The sequence below is a fragment of the Simochromis diagramma genome, unplaced genomic scaffold (genome assembly GCF_900408965.1).
Source record: "Simochromis diagramma unplaced genomic scaffold, fSimDia1.1 OVJJ01000487.1, whole genome shotgun sequence".
Classification (NCBI taxonomy): Eukaryota; Metazoa; Chordata; class Actinopteri; order Cichliformes; family Cichlidae; genus Simochromis; species Simochromis diagramma.
Window position 1 is genome coordinate 2,578,162 of NW_024387305.1, and position 18,226 is coordinate 2,596,387.

An 18,226-nucleotide genomic window follows, 5' to 3' on the forward strand; every position below is an offset into this window, starting at 1 on the left:
AGTCTCACTGTCAGAGATACACAACAGAAAGCAGCTACTCTGCCTATAGTGTTAGCGTAGAAAAAACACTTTTCCAACATATGTCCATCATAACCCAGATCTGTGCAGCTTGTGGGGTGACTAAGCTCATGTATTGGCTGGACTTAAACAACCAAAGATATAGAATTCATGTGGTGCTGATAATGTAAGTATTCATGTTTTAGAATCTGTTTCTTTGCAACATCTCTATTTTTAATATTGTTGTTTTGTTCTCTCAGTCTTCTAAACAAATGACATTTATAACTTGTAGTTGTATTTTCTTCAGTTTTCATATGTCTGGAGTCTGGACAGGCACATATGTACACTGCAACTTGTCTCACTGGTGAAAGCATGAGGTTATTTTGGCTACAGAGCTAGTGTAGACAACATTTTTTTCAAAATGTTTCCATAGCAACCCAGATTTCTGCAACATGTATCATTAATTGTTCTGTTTATTGTGTGTTGATTCATCTTTAGATTCATAAAAATCAAGAAGTTGTGATGACATACGTACAGCAAAAAGGTCTGCAAAGATGGAGGTGGAGAGGAAGGCGTCTATGAAATCATGACCGCAAATGCAACAGAAGACATCTACTGTAATGGAAACTTCCATAAAGCCAACAGAAGATAAAAGAGTTTGTATCTGTGATCCATATCTTTTCTTTCATTAATATTGATTAAAGTGTTCATAAAAATATTTGCTCTTTTTATATAAACTGTGGAAACCCCTAAATGTAAATGATCAACATGAGTGTAACGTGAAAAAAAATCTATTTCTGGTCACAATATGTCAGTTTTTGGTTGGTTGGTTGGTTGGTTTGTTTGTTTGTATGGTAATGCTGTTTACTTAAGATGTGCAAATAAACATACTGATCAGATGTGTTTTTCATTAGAACATACGTTTTTACCGTAATCAGCAAACTCATGGCAATATATTCGAGATATTCGAAAAGAAAATAAAACATTTCAAAAGAAAATACACAGAAATATCCGCAAAACTGCTGACTCGGTCGGTTATTCAAACCAGCCCAGTCTTTTCTATTGAAGCATGATGACATGAGCTTTGATTTTCTTCTGAGGAGACCAGATTTTTGTCCCCCTTCAAAAGTTATACTGTCAGTGTCAGTTCTTAGAGTGTGGCACTGACCCCTGCAGGTGATGTGTTAGTGTAACTCTGAATACAGTAATTATGGTGCATAGATATATTGGACAAGACATCAGATTGTATCACTCATTAATTTGAAATGGACTGGTCTTCGTGTATGTTAATTGCAAAACTTGCTTTTTAATTTACTATTTTATACTGTTTTTCATAATGTCAATGTTTTGTATACCTATGATATGACAGAGGATGGAGTGTGGCAGAGAAGTTATAAATATATTAATAAGAACATGTACAACATAAATTGTTGTTTAGAAAGCAAATTGTTTAAAGTTTCTATTTTTCAGGATAACCATTTTTGACTTTCCAGATGTATGCTTACTTTATTAAAGACCTGTCACATGATGTTAACAAAAAAACGGTTGCTGTCCACACTTAGTGCCTTTGTTTCTCTTTTCAACAAAATAATTAAAGGAATGCTCAAAAAAATCAAAGGAACACGTCTGATTGATTTATCTTATTTTAAGTATTTATTTATTTGGGGGGGGGGGGCTGTAGCTCAAGTTAGAGTGTGCATTTGTGCCCCATTTTAGTTATGGGTTCAACAAGGTTTTGCAACACCTCACTAGCACAGGCCTCAGATGGAATTTAAACACCAAGTACAATAAATGAAGGAAACTCCCATTGTGAATAAAAAGATTTGCAATTAATAAAAATTCTCTCTAAGTAAAGATTGCATGAACTTTTTTAACACTGTGCTGTAGCCAACCTTGAAGACACAAGCAGATTCCACCTCCCCTCACTTTTTCTGAAACCTCCAAATTGCAGCCTGCTCACAGTAGTCGAGCATTTATGAACCAAGGACGTGTTCACCCAGCCAGGTGAAACACAGGGTTGCAGATCTGGAAAAAATCCTGTTTATTCTGTTGAAGCACAGCAGTTCATCCCTCTTACTGACAAGAGATCAGGCATTTTCCAGGTGAACTGAAGGGAGATTAGAATCCCCGCTGATGGAGTTTAATGAGTGTTCCAAATTGCTGCCCTCATCAGTGTCTCCTCCTGATCCCATGAGAGCTGATGCTTCTTTGTAAGAGTTATGCAAAACTCTCCTGGTGGATTAAGGAGTGAAAAAGTGTGTCACCCCACGAAATGATATTATCACAATACTTCACTCATGATATATTATTCTAATTTTTAACATTTTGTGATATCCTGAGAAGCCTCCCTATGCTATGGGAATATGACCAGAATACAACCAGCTGGAAGCCAAGTTAGTCAAGTCTTCTCAAATTGTGCACACTGACAAAGACAAATTTTTATCTGCTGGAAACACATTGGCAATATGCCTGGATTTATAGTATTTGTTTCATTTTTTTTAGAATGAAAATCTCTCTAAAAGTCAATGCAATGAGTCCAAGTTAGTTGTGTGCCTCTGTCAGAAGATCTGTCCAATCACCTTGTATTAAAAAGTGGACACTGAGTGTGCAACACTCTCAAACTCTGGGCAACTATTTCGCCACCACAACTTGAAATTGATTACAAAATAGGAAAAAAAAATAGTACAATCACAAGGCAGACATGTTTTTGTTTTAGTTTTTTTGTCGTTCAGATGAAAGGAGATCCAGGGCCTAGTTTTATTTTAGTGTGACAGAGCAATAGCCTGCTTTGAATTAGGAGGTAAGTTTGGAAATACAAGTGTGTTGGATGCCTTTTTGGTTGAGCTGACATAATCTGTTTGCTCGCCAAACATTATTTCAGGAGGTGCATGAGATAAGCCCTCTTGTTTTCATTATTCCAAGAGAATTTTTAATTAAAAAAAAAAAAAAAATATATATATATATATATATATATATATATATATATATATATATATATATATATATATATCGGTATTTGGTGTCCCTGTATCAATATAATATCACCACAGAAAATATCACAATATTATACTGTATAAAATTTTCCCCCACCCCTACTAAATATAGTTAAATACTATTATTTAACTCTTTTGATTCAAGGCTTTTCATTTATACACCGCATAACACTTCTTTCACCACTAGATGTCACATGTCAGCTATTTTACAAACTATTAAAATACCGTTATATGAACTTCCATCTAAGAATGTTGATGTCCTGATAGTCTAGCTCCACCCCTCCCCTCATATTGCTATGACATGAAATGACCCTAGTGTCTGCACAAGCTTTTCAGTACTGACAATATTTCCTGTTACGTTTCTATTTCGATGAGCAAAGATGTGGAGCATTCAAAATCTGCTGTTCATCTTCTGCAGTAAGTAATTTGAATAAGTAAACAGATAAAGATTAAAGTCAGCTGTATACTAACAAATAAATGTATGTTTTAGTATTAAGCAACAGTAAGTAACGTCCTGCATTCGTCTTATAATTTCTTTATACAGCACTAAATTTGCTAGTAAGAAAGCTGACCTGACAAAGTAAAACATGATCTTTTCACATTATATTTTGTCTTCTTAGTTTCTCTGAGATGTGTGACCAGTGCAGTGGGGATGATCCATGTGACTGGATATGTGGGGAGAGAGGTTAATGTCTCTTGCTCCTATGATCAGAGTTATGTATCTCATGAGAAGTACCTATGTAAGGACGACTGTGGCAGCAGTGATGTTCTCATTACAACATCACAAGCAAGAAAAACCAAATACTCAATTTATGATGACAACAGTGCACGAATCTTCACAACAACTATCTTTGATCTTCAATCTACGGATGCTGGAAAATACTGGTGTGGGGTGACGATAACTGGAAAAGACATCTACACTGAAGTCAAGCTGAAATTAGTACAAGGTAAAAAAAAAAAAAAAAAAGTGGCTTTGCAAAAGTCAATTATAGATTGATAGTGAGAAGATACCATAACAAATAAAGTTAAAGGTAAGGACTTCAGTTTCAGGTTAATAGAAGTTTGCATTTCTTTAAATATACGGATATACAGACACAACAGTGTAGTGTACTTTAATGGTCCGGCATTTCACTACATGTCGTAACTGTCTACATTATGTGTGACAATAAATTTATTCTTTAAACAGTGGTATGTGAGTGCAGGGCTATCTGTATTTTTTGCTGCAAAATTGACCTTCTGTAAAACTGCACTTTAACTTGGAAAAAACACTTAAGTCTTATATGTAATAGTTTTGTGGCTGTAACATATCTTCTGGTGTTGTTTATTGTTTACCTTCTTGACAGACAGATGCTGTGACACTGTGACCAAAGTTCAAAGTTATGAGGGATACTCTGAGTCTGTCAGTTGTCCGTATGAGTCTCAGTATCAGAACAGCCTGAAGTACATCTGCAGAGGAAACCGGCCCTCCACATGTCTGCAGCAGGCACTGATCACCTCTGACACCAAACAAAATGGGCGATTCAGACTTGATGATGACAAAATGTTAGGAACATTCACAGTGACCATTAACAGTTTGACTCATAATGATTCAGGGTCATACCTCTGTGGTGTTCAAAGAAACTCTGAGCTGGATGTTTTCTCTGCTGTTGAGCTGGAAGTTGAAGGTAAAAAAAATCACAGTAATAGCTCTTTACACCAGCACCAAGAAGACATTATTTGCTGTCAAATAGTCTCTAAGAAACTTAAATATTTGATTATTCGAAAATAATGTTTCTCTTTCAATCTGACAGAGTGGTGCTGTGTCAACTCAACTAAAATGAATGGTACTGCAGGATATCCACTAACTCTGCAGTGTCCTTATCCTCCACAACACTGGGATAACAGGAAGTTCCTATGTAAGGGAGACCACCGCAACAAATGCACAGACATGGTGACGAGTCGAAGCAGGTTCACACTGCAAGATGATGCTGCTTCCAGCTCTTTCACAGTGAGGATCACAGAACTGGAAGCAGCTGATGCTGGGACATACTGGTGTGGGTCAGACTCACAGTGGAGAGTTGGAAACTACACCAAGATTGAGCTGTCAGGTATGCTGGACACTTTTGTGTAAGATAATACAATGTACAGCTTTTAAGCCATGTGTTCGTTTTATGTTGGTTCAGTTGTCTGAAGAGTGAATAAGTAAAACTAAAACTCTCAATATGATGTTCACACTCAGCACAAAAAATAGCGGCACAAGAAATAGAACTACCGAGAGCCTCACTTACCACAGGTGGTCTGAGACCACAATACATTTTTGTCTCTCTGGCAGTCATATTCTAACGTACACTGTACAGTCAATATTTGCATTTGTAATAAAACTTAGTCATAACAAACCCATATATGGCTTATCCCATTAAGATTTTGTTGAAATCTGAGCACTTTGCATATTTAATTAAGTCCTTAAAAATTTTGTCTTCATACTATAAAAGTTTTCAGACTAAAAAGCCGCTGATGTAAATAACAGGGTTGCATTTTTCATACTTTTTAATTTGTCTTTTTCCAATTTTAAACTCTCATAACAGCCAAATTAATATTTTTTGAGTAGAAATTGATTTTTTTAAACTCTCTGTGCCACAAACTCAAGCCAGAATTTATTTTTAGAACATGCTTTTTAATGACGACCTGAGCATTAATATCACGGGAATATGGAATATATATCAATATACATAATTTCAATATAAGAAAATATCAATAATAAAATTCTACCAATTTAATGTCTATGTCATACAAAGTATATGTCAAGTATTTGTACCTTGAGTGTTTTACCTGCTTCAGGTAAAACATTAAATAAAGAAAACTTCTGAGAAAAAAAAAGTCCATTTTGGGTAAACTTTTAAGGGTAATATCATTGTGTAGACATCACTGCATGATGACATGTAATCTTGGCATCAACACTAGTCTCTGCTACAATATCAGGAAAATAACTTCTTAAAAGGACATTTTAAACATGAAATCTAAACACAAACAGTAAGAACATTTGTGTTTGGTCAATTATCTCTTTGTTTTAACAATGTTTCTTGGCAATAAATCTTATACTGTAGGAAAGCCTGTTTATTTCCCATATTGGGCCACATTTGTAAGAAAAATGCAAATGTGAGTTGAGCAGCAGGCTTGAGTATGTGGTTTGTGTCAATGGAAAAATTGCCAAATCTTCTCTGCCAATACCAATCAGCTTATTCTGCTACTGACTCACGTTTTGTTTTGACTCTTGTCTGTTACCCCAAGTGCTGATAACCACGTCACTGATTACTTCTTGCCTGATTGGCAGCACCTGTGAGCATAGACCCTGCAACAGCAGTCATTAGTACCATGTTTGTCTGATCTGGATAGGGCCTGTGCCACAGGGCAACTTCAAGCTGGTGTTCTGCAAAACCAACCTGCTCTACCTCCTGGCTGTAGCTCAGGTTCGATCTTTGGCTGATCTATGGCTGCATGCCAAATATCCTTGGGCAAGATACTGAACCCCAAATTGCTCGCCGATGCATGTACTGGAGTGTGAATATGTGTTTAGAAAAGGGCTATAGAAGAATCACTCTATTTACCAAGTTGCAGCATTATCTGGAGTAAGCCCTAGGACCATCTCAAAATTGAAGACCAAGTTTCATATTATGTCAGAGAGATCCCAAAAAGAGCATACTACCTCATGTTGTCAACATTTAGAAACTGTAGGCAGTCTTTTACTGATTTGCATTCAACGTTTGCAGGGCAATATGGCCGACACCTCCTTACCCAGACAATATGGAACAGGCTGCACACAGCCACTCTCTCGTCTCATAGTGCTGTTTGCACTGATGGCAGCAAAATGTGCACTCATTCTTGAACATGTGGAGGAACACTATGTTCAGCAATGACTGCGGATTCTGATTTCGGGAGTCGGATCATAGGATTAAGTTATGGAGAAGATATAGAGAACGTTACAGTAATTCCTGCACCCTTAGGGTAACAGGTTTTGTTTGAGGCATGTGATGGTGTGGACAGACAATGCTATGCCTTGTTTTAACTAACAACATATTAAAGACAGAAAATAATTTAAACAAAACAAATGTAATACATTCTTTTTTAAAACATTTTTTTTTTTACTAATTTAAAGTGAAAGTTTTGGAAGCAAAAGAAAAGTTAAAAACTTAAGGGTTGAGTTCCATATTTTCACTTTTTAATCAGTAAGTCATATCTGATGAAATGTTTTCTTTTACTAGACATTGTGTAAAAAAAAAAATAGAAAAAACAAAGTCTGACTTGAAATGAATGTGGTAACAACACTAAGAATCTTCTTCTCTTACAGTCTTTTTGCAGCACACCAGAAAAATCCCAGGTAAAGCAATTATAGAAAATATAAACTGCATATGTGTTTCTGTTAGTGTGCACACCAGCTGAGAACTGTTGTGAGAACAAGGTACCTTTTCACATTTAAGGTTAACAATTGGTTTTGTTTATGGTTATGGTTTCATGGTTACAGCACATGAAGTAAGTCTATGTCACACTGAAATCTTAAAACATCTGTGAGTTTGTGTTAAGTTAAAATAAACATAACTATTAACGAAAAGAAAAGTGAACATGAAAACATCTTGGAAGGCCACATTTCTCCACTTATGTGCATGAAAATAAAAGTGTTTTGGAAAGTGTTTACTTTTATTGTCTTCTCTTTTGGTTTCTGTTTTTCAGATGCAGCACTCTATGTGGTTTACACTGTACCTCCTGTCCTGCTACTGATGTGTCTCCTAGTTACGGTTTATAAGAACAGATGCTCAAGAGTTAATGGTATCTTTTACAGTCATGTACACATGGACATGCTTGCACTCAAATATAGATGCAAATATAGATGCAAATGAAGTACAACCACTATGTATACTATGTATTTTCAGAAGCCGATGACACCATGAGCAGAAATACACCCAAGGAAAAAAACATAGAGGAAGTGATGGGGGCTGCAGAAAGTGGAGTAAGAAAACTAAAGTGTAAAGCATTAACAGAGTTGTATGCATAAAATATAAAAATATAAAAGAATTTGGCACAATTGGAATTTGTAATTATGTGTACATTTTTATTTTTGATGCTGAGACAATGATAGCAATTTGACATCGGAATGCAGATAAAGGTCCTGCTACAGCTATGAACAGCCTCACACAGGCTGTAGTGTGGCTACAATGGTGGAATAACTCAAGGGCAGTGAGATGACTAAGAATGCAATTGGAAATTGAATCATTTCTTTGAATGGAGTTTCTTTTTTAAAAATTGTGAATGCAACCTTTTTTAATTGCATTACCTCTTTAAATGCATATTCACTAGCTAAGACCACATCGTCAGTAATGATGAGCGATGAAGGATGAGGGACTATGAACTGGTGCTGCGGTTTGGGGAAGGGCTCGAAGGGGAGTGGCAGCGGCTCCCGGGCCAGGAAGATCCCCATGTACTAACGAGACGTGAAAGAAGGAAAAGAAGAAGAGAAGGAAAGGGGGGGGGGCATGAAAATGACAAAAGCAGGTATTGGTGAAGGGGGCATATATAGCTTGAGGCCAGAAGGGGCATGAATGAGGTGTGGTCCCGCTCCTGAAATTCATAACTGGTAGGCTTGTGACGACCATCGGCCCAGGAGGAGGATTAAGTAGTCAGGAATTCCCTTGCAGGAAGCAGAAATTGCAGCGCCGAAGCAAAAGTAATGCCCAGAGAAGAGACTGAGAGGAATCCCAGATGACAAGAGAACTTGGCGAAAGTGTGAAAGAAACCATGATCTTGTTTGGATGTGGCCGGATTCAGTGATGAACAGTGGATCTGAAGGTAAGGCGTGCTGAGATTTGCTGAGGTAGAGGTACTGGGTTAGCGATTCAAAGGGGCTTAAAGGTGAGTTTATTTTGAAGTAGTCTATTGGAATGGGGCTGCCCGATGGGTGGTTTTGCTTCGTTCGAGGAAGAAGATGAGACAGTCTTCAGAAACTGGGTGGAAGTTGCTTAAATACGAGTGAAGATCTGGTTGAAATTTCGACGATGAGCAGGTAAATTTGGAAAAGGGCAAGAAGCCGAAGAAGGCAAGCAGGAAAGTGGCTTTGAGTGTGCGTGCCAGGAAGTAGCCACCGTACTTCAGCCAGAGCGTAGAGATGCAGCGATATAGAAGATCTGAAGTTAGGGGTGTGGGGTTGCAGAATGAGTATGACGTCGGAGACCTTTTATGTGTAATGGTATCTGGGATGACGTAATGGTTGAGCATGGGGAAACTGTGAGCATTTTGGCGAAGAAATTTATGCCGCCGAGATACATCTTCATTGTGGGAATTTTGATGCTCGGAAATCGGAAAGCATAAGATATGAAGCCGGACATAGTGACAAATGACAAGACGGGAAGATTGAAGTGACTGTGGAATGAACGGAACATGTTCCAAGCAGTCTAATAGGTGGACAAAGTGCTTGCTGCAACACTGTTTATTATCGCTTCTTAGAAAAGGCTGGTGAGTTCTTAGATGCTACGGTTTAGATTTCGAATGTCGTAGCTGAAAATGGAGGAACTGGTGTCAAAGCTGACTCTGCATGAGGGGCCAAGGCTCTGAATGTCTGGAGGGAGAGACAAGACAGGGACTCAGCAATGAAATTGAAATGCCCTGGGATGTTTTATGCTCTAATTACGAACTGGTCGGTGACTGATAGCCACGTGAGCCGAATGAAGTGCATGATGGAAGGGGAATTGCTTTGGCCTTTGTTGATTATGTCAACTATGGCAAGGTTGTCTGAGTGAATGGGGATTGATCTTATTGACAACTCGTGGTCCCACAGTATGGCGGCAATGACCACCGGGTAAATTTCGAAAATGGCTGACGAAGGCAGGAACCGCTCCTGGATATATTGGCGAAACTCAAGAGGCCAAGCTGAAGGGAACCACCTTACGCCGCAATAACCCCCAAAACCGGCAGAAAGGGCGGCATCTATGTAGAGCTGAATGTTGTCAGGGTGGGACAGCTGATCATCGTAAAAGAAAGTAATGTCGTTCCAGTTAGCAAGCAGAAGTTGCCAGAGTCGCAGTTTGGCTTTGGAAGAGCTATCCAGCATGATGGAAACAAGGAGTGATGGTTTAGATACTGCAAGTGAAAGCAAGTGAGAGATAAAGAAGTGTTCCAAAAGAGAGTGTAGTTGTCGTGTGGAATGTGGAAATGAGGAGAAAATTTTGGAGGAGAAGAGTGAAGCAAATGAGTTTTTCGATAGGCAGGGAGGCCTGGAAATGCTTGGTGTCGAGGGTAATACTGAGGAACCCCAGGGATGTTGAAAGTCCCTCTGTTTGCTCTTCCGACAGTGGAACATCGAGTACAGAGAAGACTGATCACAGAGTGGATAACCCCCGAGTTGGCGGTGACATGGGAGGGGGAATGACTAGGAAATCATCAAGAAGATGGACCAAAAGTGGCAGTTTATGATTGTTGGAGAAGATCCAACATAGAGCTTTGGAGAGTGAGTTGAGGGCTGCTTTTGCAACCAAAGAATAGCCTGACAGTGAGAAAGCAAGCATCCCTCCACTTGACTCCGAACAAGCACCAGAAATCAGGGTGAATTGGCAGGACCTTAAAGGCACTTGTGATGTCGGCTTGGGAGGAGGAATTGCTGAGACCAGCGAAAACTGACCAGTGTTAGTTTGAAGAAAAGGGGCTAAAAGGTTTGGCCATGGGCTGCTTGAAGCTTCACTGACGGAAGTAGGAAAAACTGCTGGGTTAGAGGGATGTATGGTTGGATGCCTGGTTGTAAGAATGTTAGCTGAAGTGTTGTATAAAGGAGCTGAGGTGAGAGAACCTGGCAACCCGGTGCCGAGGTTTGCTGCGGAGTTTAGCAGAAGAGGGATGGGTGGCTGAAAACCTGGCAACCTGGTGCCGAGGTTTGCTGCAGAGTTTAGCAAACGAGGTATGAGTGGCTGAGAACCTGGCAACCCAGTGCCAAGAGGGTTCACAAGAGGGTTTGCTGAGGCGAGTTGCGAAGGAGGGATCGGAGACCACAGAACTGGCAACCCAAGCTGAGTGCCATGCTGAGTAGGAGGAGCAGCTGAGGAGGGAGCGTGCGAAGTGGTGGCGAGATGCGGCAGATGGAGACGCATCTCAGAACGATCTGGAGTGGAGCAACACCGTGAACTTTTGCTGGAGATAGATCTTCCTCTAGTAGTGGTTTGGAGGTCCTAGTTTTGTGGAGATGGAGAGTGACCAGAGCTGCTGTATTGTGGAATCGAGTGGAGTTCTGAGGAATGGATATGGCGGATCTGATGGCTGGTAATTAAGCTCTCTGTGGTAGCTCCACTAGGATGTTTAGATTGCAATTCCCGGGCTGCCTGGGGAATATCAGATGGACAAGGACTGAGGTCTTGGTCTGACAGGCTGAGCAACAGGAAATCCATGATGACCAGCAAAATGGGTTTATAGGATTCAAGCTCTTAGAATGTTCATGATGTTCTCTGACGATGTGGGGTACTCGCATGAAAATGAGAACAGCAGGTATTGGTGAAAGGGGGCATATATAGCCCGAGGTCAGAAAGGGCGTGAATGAGGTGTGGTCCCGCTCCTGAAATTCAGTTGATATCTCCACTTATGCCACCATCTAACACAAATGACTAGCAGAAAAAAATATGTTATATCCTGTAACTCCGCAGCAGAACAAACTGTTGCAATTTGTCACAGCTTAGGTGATTGTATAAATCAACATTTCTCCAAGCTTTCATGGCTGGGTGCTAATTAACCAAGTAACTGAGAAATATGCAGCTAATTCACACAACAAAAGAGAAGTGCTTCCTTGGCCTGTTTTTAATGTGGCTTTGACTGGTGATAAATAAGTGTATTACACTGGGGCACTTCAGAGTGGCTCTTAAAAAACGTACTATATTATGTGCCATTACATTCATTATCCTTAATTTGGTATGGCCCGCGAAGCCATACCAAATTACTATTAGAGCTGGCCTACTGGTATTATACAGCTAATATATATATATTGTTTAGTATTAAGCTTTGCTTGTTCCATATTCAGTTTTTCAGCAAAACTTGTTTGAGTCCATAATAAAAGATTCATTCTATATCTAGAGGAAGATTTTTTTTTTTCAATAACATTAATGTTAGCCCGCGACTTTGTTCCAGTTTTGAATTTTGGCCCACTGTGTATTTGAGTTTGACACCCCTGGCCTATAGTGTTAGCGTAGAAAAAACACTTTTCCAACATATGTCCATCATAACCCAGATCTGTGCAGCTTGTGGGGTGACTAAATTCATCTATTGGCTGGACTTAAACAACCAAAGATATAGAATTCATGTGGTGCTGATAATGTAAGTATTCATGTTTTAGAATCTGTTTCTTTGCAACAACTCTATTTTTAATATTGTTGTTTTGTTCTCCCAGTCTTCTAAACAAATTGCATTTATCCCATGTAGTTGTATTTTCTTAAAGTTTCATAGTGTGTTATGAGTCTGGACAGGCACATATGTACACTGCAGCTTGTTTCACCGGTGGAAGCATGAGGCTATTTTGGCTACAGAGCCAGTGTAGACAACATTTTTTTCAAAAATGTTTCCATAGCAACCCAGATTTCTGCAACATGTATCATTAATTGTTCTGTTTATTGTGTGTTGATTCATCTTTAGATTTATAAAAATCAAGAAGTTGTGATGACATACGTACAGCAAAAAGTCTGCAAAGATGGAGGTGGAGAGGAAGGCGTCTATGAAATCATGACCGCAAATGCAACAGAAGACATCTACTGTAATGAAAATTTTCAAAAAGCCAACAGAAGATAAAAGAGTTTGTATCTGTGATCCATATCTTTCCTTTCATTAGTTGCTTAAAGTGTTCATAAAAACATTTGCTCTTTTTATATAAACTGTGGAAACCCCTAAATGTAAAAGATCAACATGAGTGTAAAGCGCTAAAAAAAATTATGGTCACAATATGTCAGTTTTTGGTTGGTTGGTTGGTTGGTTGGTTTGTTTTTTTCCCAAAATCAGTGCTTTTTACTGACTGGAGTATACGTATGGTAATGTTGTTTACTTAAGAGTTCAAAAATGTACTTTTACAAAGCAACTGATCAGATGTGTTTTTCATCAGTGATGCTGTGATGTGTTAGTGTAACTGTGAATACAGTAGTTATGGTGCATAAATATATTGGACAAGACTTCAGATTGTATCACTCATTATTAATTTGAAATGGACTGAAATGGACTTCATGTATGTTAATTGCAAAACCTGCTTTTTAATTTACTGTTTTAGACTGTTGTTTATACTGTGACTGTTTTGTATACCTATAATATAACAGAGGATGGAGTGTGTCAAATAAGTTATAAATATTTTAATAAGAACATGTACAACATAAATTGTTTAAAGTTTGTATTTTCCAGGATAACCATTTTTGACTTTCCAGATGTATGCTTATTTTCTTAACGACCTGTCACCGGTTGTTAACAAAAGAAAAAACAGTCACTGTCCACACTTAGTACCTTTGTTTCTCTTATTAAATGAACAAAACTGTGAACAAGTTTTGGGATGTTTAAAAATTAAAGGAATGCTTTGAAAATTCATCAGATTGACTTATTTTATTTAAAAGAAAATTCATTTTAAAATAAAATACTGTGTAGTCTGTAGCTCAGAAAGTAGATCAGGTCATCTAGTAATCGAATGTTTGGTGTGCCTCAATCCCTGGTTGCCCTAGTCTGCATGCCAAATATTCTTAGGCAAGATATTAACCCTAAGTTGCTCTCTGGTGCACTTACCTAAAAAACAAACATAGAAAAAAGTGCTTGTATGAATGCACTCGAGCGCAAAGCACAAGGCTCGAGTGTAGCGGAAAAAAGTGCGAGAGAGAGGGTGAGAGAAAGAAAAAAAAAAAAAAACACGGCTCCCAATCCGGTCGTTAAGTGATGACATGACGAATCCTACTTCCGGGCCTAAAGTAGTCTGCGTTTAATATGGCTTTTGTGTTGTTAACATGTTTAATGTTTTGTATTTTCTTCTATTTGATCTCAAAAAGCTCCTAAAACAGTCAGTGATCCCTGTTGACCTCCCTTGGCTTTTATTACCGCTAATCATTTATTTAAGCTCAGTTTTTAAAACCTTAGGATGTAACTACAGCCCAGCCCATGCAGCAGTATATAAATGACTAACCTCGTATCGTGGATGGATTATCTCAGGTGTTCTCCTGGCTGAAGTTTGGTCCTTTTACAGCATCCTGCCATGCGATTACATTTGTTCCTGACCACCGAGAACACTCACGTTAACTTTTATCCAGTGGAAAAAAAGTTAGCTTGTTTACATTATGCTAACATAGCTGTGTCGCTAGCGGTCACGTAGCACATCATTATATACCAGCTAGCCAAACTTCAGTAACCCTACAAACGTCACTGCTGTTTAGTTTTCTGTCTTCATTTATGTTGGAGGTGATAACAGAGGTGTACGTTTTAATTTGTTTCCAAAACCCCGCAGTCAGGACATGCTATATTGTATTTAGATAGAAGCTAGCGAGCTAACTTCCTGCTAACTTCTAACTCCGTTAAATGTCATAAATTCTGTTTTCATGGATGCCTGGATGTTAAACTCAATTGTTACACCTGGTAGAGCAGAACGCTGATCATTTTATTAAAGATGAAAGACCTTAGACAGTTTTTCAACTCTCAGTAATGCCATAGTGATCGTTTGATATATGGACCTGCAGTGGAGTTTAGGCCCAGACTCGGCTAGTGACGTCAGACTTAACGAACGGATATATTAGGGATGGGACTCAATTAAAGAAATTAATGAGGCTTTGTAAGTAATTCATCTTGATTAATTGCAGTCATTCAATCGCACAAGAAAATTTGCCCCAAAGCACAAATGTCTTTTTTTTATTTAAAAGGGTTTTAGTGGGTGACAGAATCAAATAATGGACATGAATATTGTAAACTCAAGCACTTCCAGTTTATGGGGGAAAAGGATTTAAACTGCATTTCAATGCAAAACAGAGAAGAAGAAAAATAATATCCCTGGCCAAAATTGGGCAGACTTAAAAATAAAGTGTTATCTTAAGTAGTTTAAGTACATTTTCAAAATGGTATTATCTTTAAATAATAATAATAAAACTTTCAACGTAAATTGCAGTTTTTCTTCTTAAAAAAATAAGGCAGAAACAGAAAAGATTATTTGGCCAGCTTCACCTTTAAACTGTGAGTAACCTTAGTCAAAATTATTTTGTACAGTACATCGAAGATTTTAGTGCAAAATGTAAAAACCCCATTGGAGTGACAATACCTCCATGCTTTTTTACTGTCTGTCTCTTTCAGCTACTCAGTTACTTAGGCAAACTAGCATGTTCACATTTTCAGAGCTCAAGGCAGCTCTCTTTTTTGTTACTATGTGACGTGCAAGTGAGAACAGTCTCTCACATGGGACAGAAGTGGAAGGACGAATCAAATACTTGCAGGCCAGGACAGACAGCTGATGGTGGATCCCTGTTCGACTGGACCACCACTGCAGCGGGCAGTCTGTCTCGCTGATGGTGGATTCTGCTCTGTACAAACTCAGGGCCCTGTTACACAGGACTTCCTCATCTGAATCAGAGTCTGAAGACAATGAAGAGAATGAGGCTCTTTGTCTTTGCTGGCTCCTTTGTGGTGGCATCTTTACACTGTTCCTGCAGCAGGGCCTCAAGGCTGGTCCAAACCTCTTCTTGCTCTCCACTTGCAAGACACTTTAAATCCTTAAAGCGTGGGTCAAGCACAGTAGTTATCTGGAGCCACTGATGGTTGAGTGTAGCTACACGTAGGTCCTTTGTGAAGGCAGTCTTAAACTTCACCATGTAATTTGAGTCATCATGGACCTCCATGGTCTGAAGCAGTTCAAGAAAGTAATTATTAATCTAAACAATAACTGTCAACTATAGAGCTTTTTGAAGAAACAGTAGCAATAAGTTAAAAAATAGTTTTATTTACCTGCATGGATCAAGGACAATCGCCAGCTGTTGGAGTTTTACCAGCTCTGATGGAGTTAAAAGGGCTAGCTTGCTAGGTGAATTTTATTTGTCTAAAGGAGCAAAAACAGCCTCTTGATTCATTAGTAGATGAGAAACCATATCCAGTGTTGAATTCCACTGTATGGAAACATTCTGTATGAGTGGCTCTTTCTGTTGCCCCAGTCTTGTTTGCTCCTGGTGTAGCGCCTCCATATTAGCAGGGCTGTAATGCATCTAATTTTGCTTGCTTTTCGGTTTCATAAATTGAAAATGAATTTTACTTGAAATAAGCTTTCAGCATAGCAGTTGGAAAGTTGAATCATCTGACGCTAACTGTAGCCCATTTTCTAACGCGCTATCGTCTACCACTGGTCCAGAGCAATCCATTTTGGTCCTGAAGCCAGTCATTTTATCAAGTTTGGGCTGCTGACACATTTGTTGGTACTCAAACTGCTAGCACTAACAGCTCCCACAGTTTCTGTGCTCGCTGCAGCAAGTTTTGCATTTAGATGGTACCGTAAGGTTGAAGTGCTTCGGTGAAGCGCTCACATTGCAAGATGATGCTCCCATCAACTCTTTCTAGGTGAGGATCACAGAGCTGAAAGCAGCTGATACTGGGATATACTGGTGTGGGTCAGACTCACTGTGGAGAGTTGGAAATTACATCAAGATTGAGCAGTCAGGTATGCTGAACACTTTTGTATACAATATGATAATACAAAGAGTAGATTTGTGTGATGCGGTGTGCTTGTTCAAGCTCCGTTGTGTGAACAAATAATAACCAAACTATCAGCACAGTGTTCACACTGTTCATACTTCATCACCAAAACCTTGTTGCCTCACACTTCAGGTTAAACTGTGTTGTAAGTGTTCACCTTTAGGGGAAAAAAGGGAAAACAAAAACAGTTTAAAAAATGATAGTTTTTCAACTTTTTGAACTAACAAGCTATAGATGATGGGCACCTGCAAATTTGTAAAAAATAATGTCATAAAATAAAGTTGCTCAGAGCACCAAGAGTTCTTTGCATCCCTGTCAAAGTTATTATATACATATATATGTATGTATATATAAGTGTCTGATAGTGTTAACTTTTTCTGAGTGTTGTGACAAGTACATTTCCATACTATAAGTTATGGTGTTTTCATGCTGTACACTTGGTTTTGGCTGTGATTCTGGTAATGGCTTCACGGTTGCAGTAAATGAATGTACGTCTAGCCAGTATGTTGTTTCCAGTGATTAAGTTAAGGTACACATAAGAAGTAATAACACTTTCATGTTAGCCCATAGTTCAGTTATGATAAGTCCAGGGCAGGTTTTTTTTTTGGGAAAGTGTTTGCTTTTACTGTGTTATGTTGTGGTTTCTGTTTTTCAGATGCAGCACTCTATGTTGTCTACATGCTACTCCCTGTGCTGCTACTGACATGTGTCCTAGTTATTGTTTATAAGTACAGATGTTGCAGGGTTGAAGGTATCTTTTACAGTCAAATACAGACACAAACCCTTACGCTCAAATGTGAAAACAAAAACAGCATAAACACATCTAACGCTGTGTGTTTTCAGAAACTGATGCCACCATGAGTAGAATTACATCCAATGCAAGGAGCTCAGATGATGTGATGGGTGCTGCGGAGAGTGCAACGTCTTAACAGAGTGACGTGTCTATAACACAAACTACCATGTAGATAGATAGACAAGATAGATAGATAGTTACATTCAAGAATTTATACACTAATTACGGCACCGGTTAAATCATATTTGTAACAGAAAACAAATCAACAACAGAGGAAACTGTTGGTCTGAAGAGTTGTCAAAGTATTGGGTGCTTATTATGCAAATGATTGAGAACTATGCAGATGTTTCACACATCAAACACTTAGTGATATAAATAGCTTGAAATGTGTGATCTGATGACTTGGAGCAGAAGAGTGAAAAGAGAAGTGCTCGCTTGGCCTGTTTTCACTTCTCTATCAAAGTGGACGTGTTGAAGAATCAGTGTATCATAGTGTATTCTTTCATTGTGGAAATTGTCCCACAGGGTGTATTTAGAAAAACCTTGAATAAAGAATTTATGTACTGTTCTATTTATTACCCTTAATTGTGAGGTTAATCAGTAAAAGTTTTCATGACACTGTTATGAATTATTATTGTTCAATAATTCTGGACAGAAAAAAACACCCAGCACGCCCCTGCGGGCGGTGTATCCTTCAAGCTCGGGTCCTCTACCAGAGGCCTGGGAGCTTGAGGGTCCTGCGCAGTATCTTAGCTGTTCCCAG

The 18,226-nt window shown here is 38.7% G+C and overlaps 1 protein-coding gene across 1 annotated transcript; it reads left to right on the top strand.

Annotated features, from left to right (window-relative positions):
• The first annotated feature begins 3,611 nt into the window (after nucleotides 1–3,611).
• Nucleotides 3,612–13,564, top strand: LOC120716978 (polymeric immunoglobulin receptor-like). The gene is made up of 7 exons (XM_040004738.1): nucleotides 3,612–3,937; nucleotides 4,334–4,654; nucleotides 4,781–5,077; nucleotides 7,315–7,344; nucleotides 7,695–7,790; nucleotides 7,895–7,971; nucleotides 12,621–13,564. The coding sequence occupies exons 1-7, from the start codon at nucleotides 3,643–3,645 to the stop codon at nucleotides 12,771–12,773; spliced, it is 1,269 nt and encodes a 422-aa protein (XP_039860672.1). The 5' UTR covers nucleotides 3,612–3,642; the 3' UTR covers nucleotides 12,774–13,564.
• The last annotated feature ends 4,662 nt before the right edge of the window (nucleotides 13,565–18,226 follow it).

Excerpts from the sequence above, each read along its gene's own strand:
- LOC120716978 (XM_040004738.1), top strand. The coding sequence starts at position 3,643 with ATGATCCATGTGACTGGATATGTGGGGAGAGAGGTTAATGTCTCTTGC. Across the intron at positions 3,938-4,333 it reads CAAGCTGAAATTAGTACAAG|ACAGATGCTGTGACACTGTG; the intron begins GTAAAAAAAAAA and ends CCTTCTTGACAG. Across the intron at positions 5,078-7,314 it reads CACCAAGATTGAGCTGTCAG|TCTTTTTGCAGCACACCAGA; the intron begins GTATGCTGGACA and ends CTTCTCTTACAG.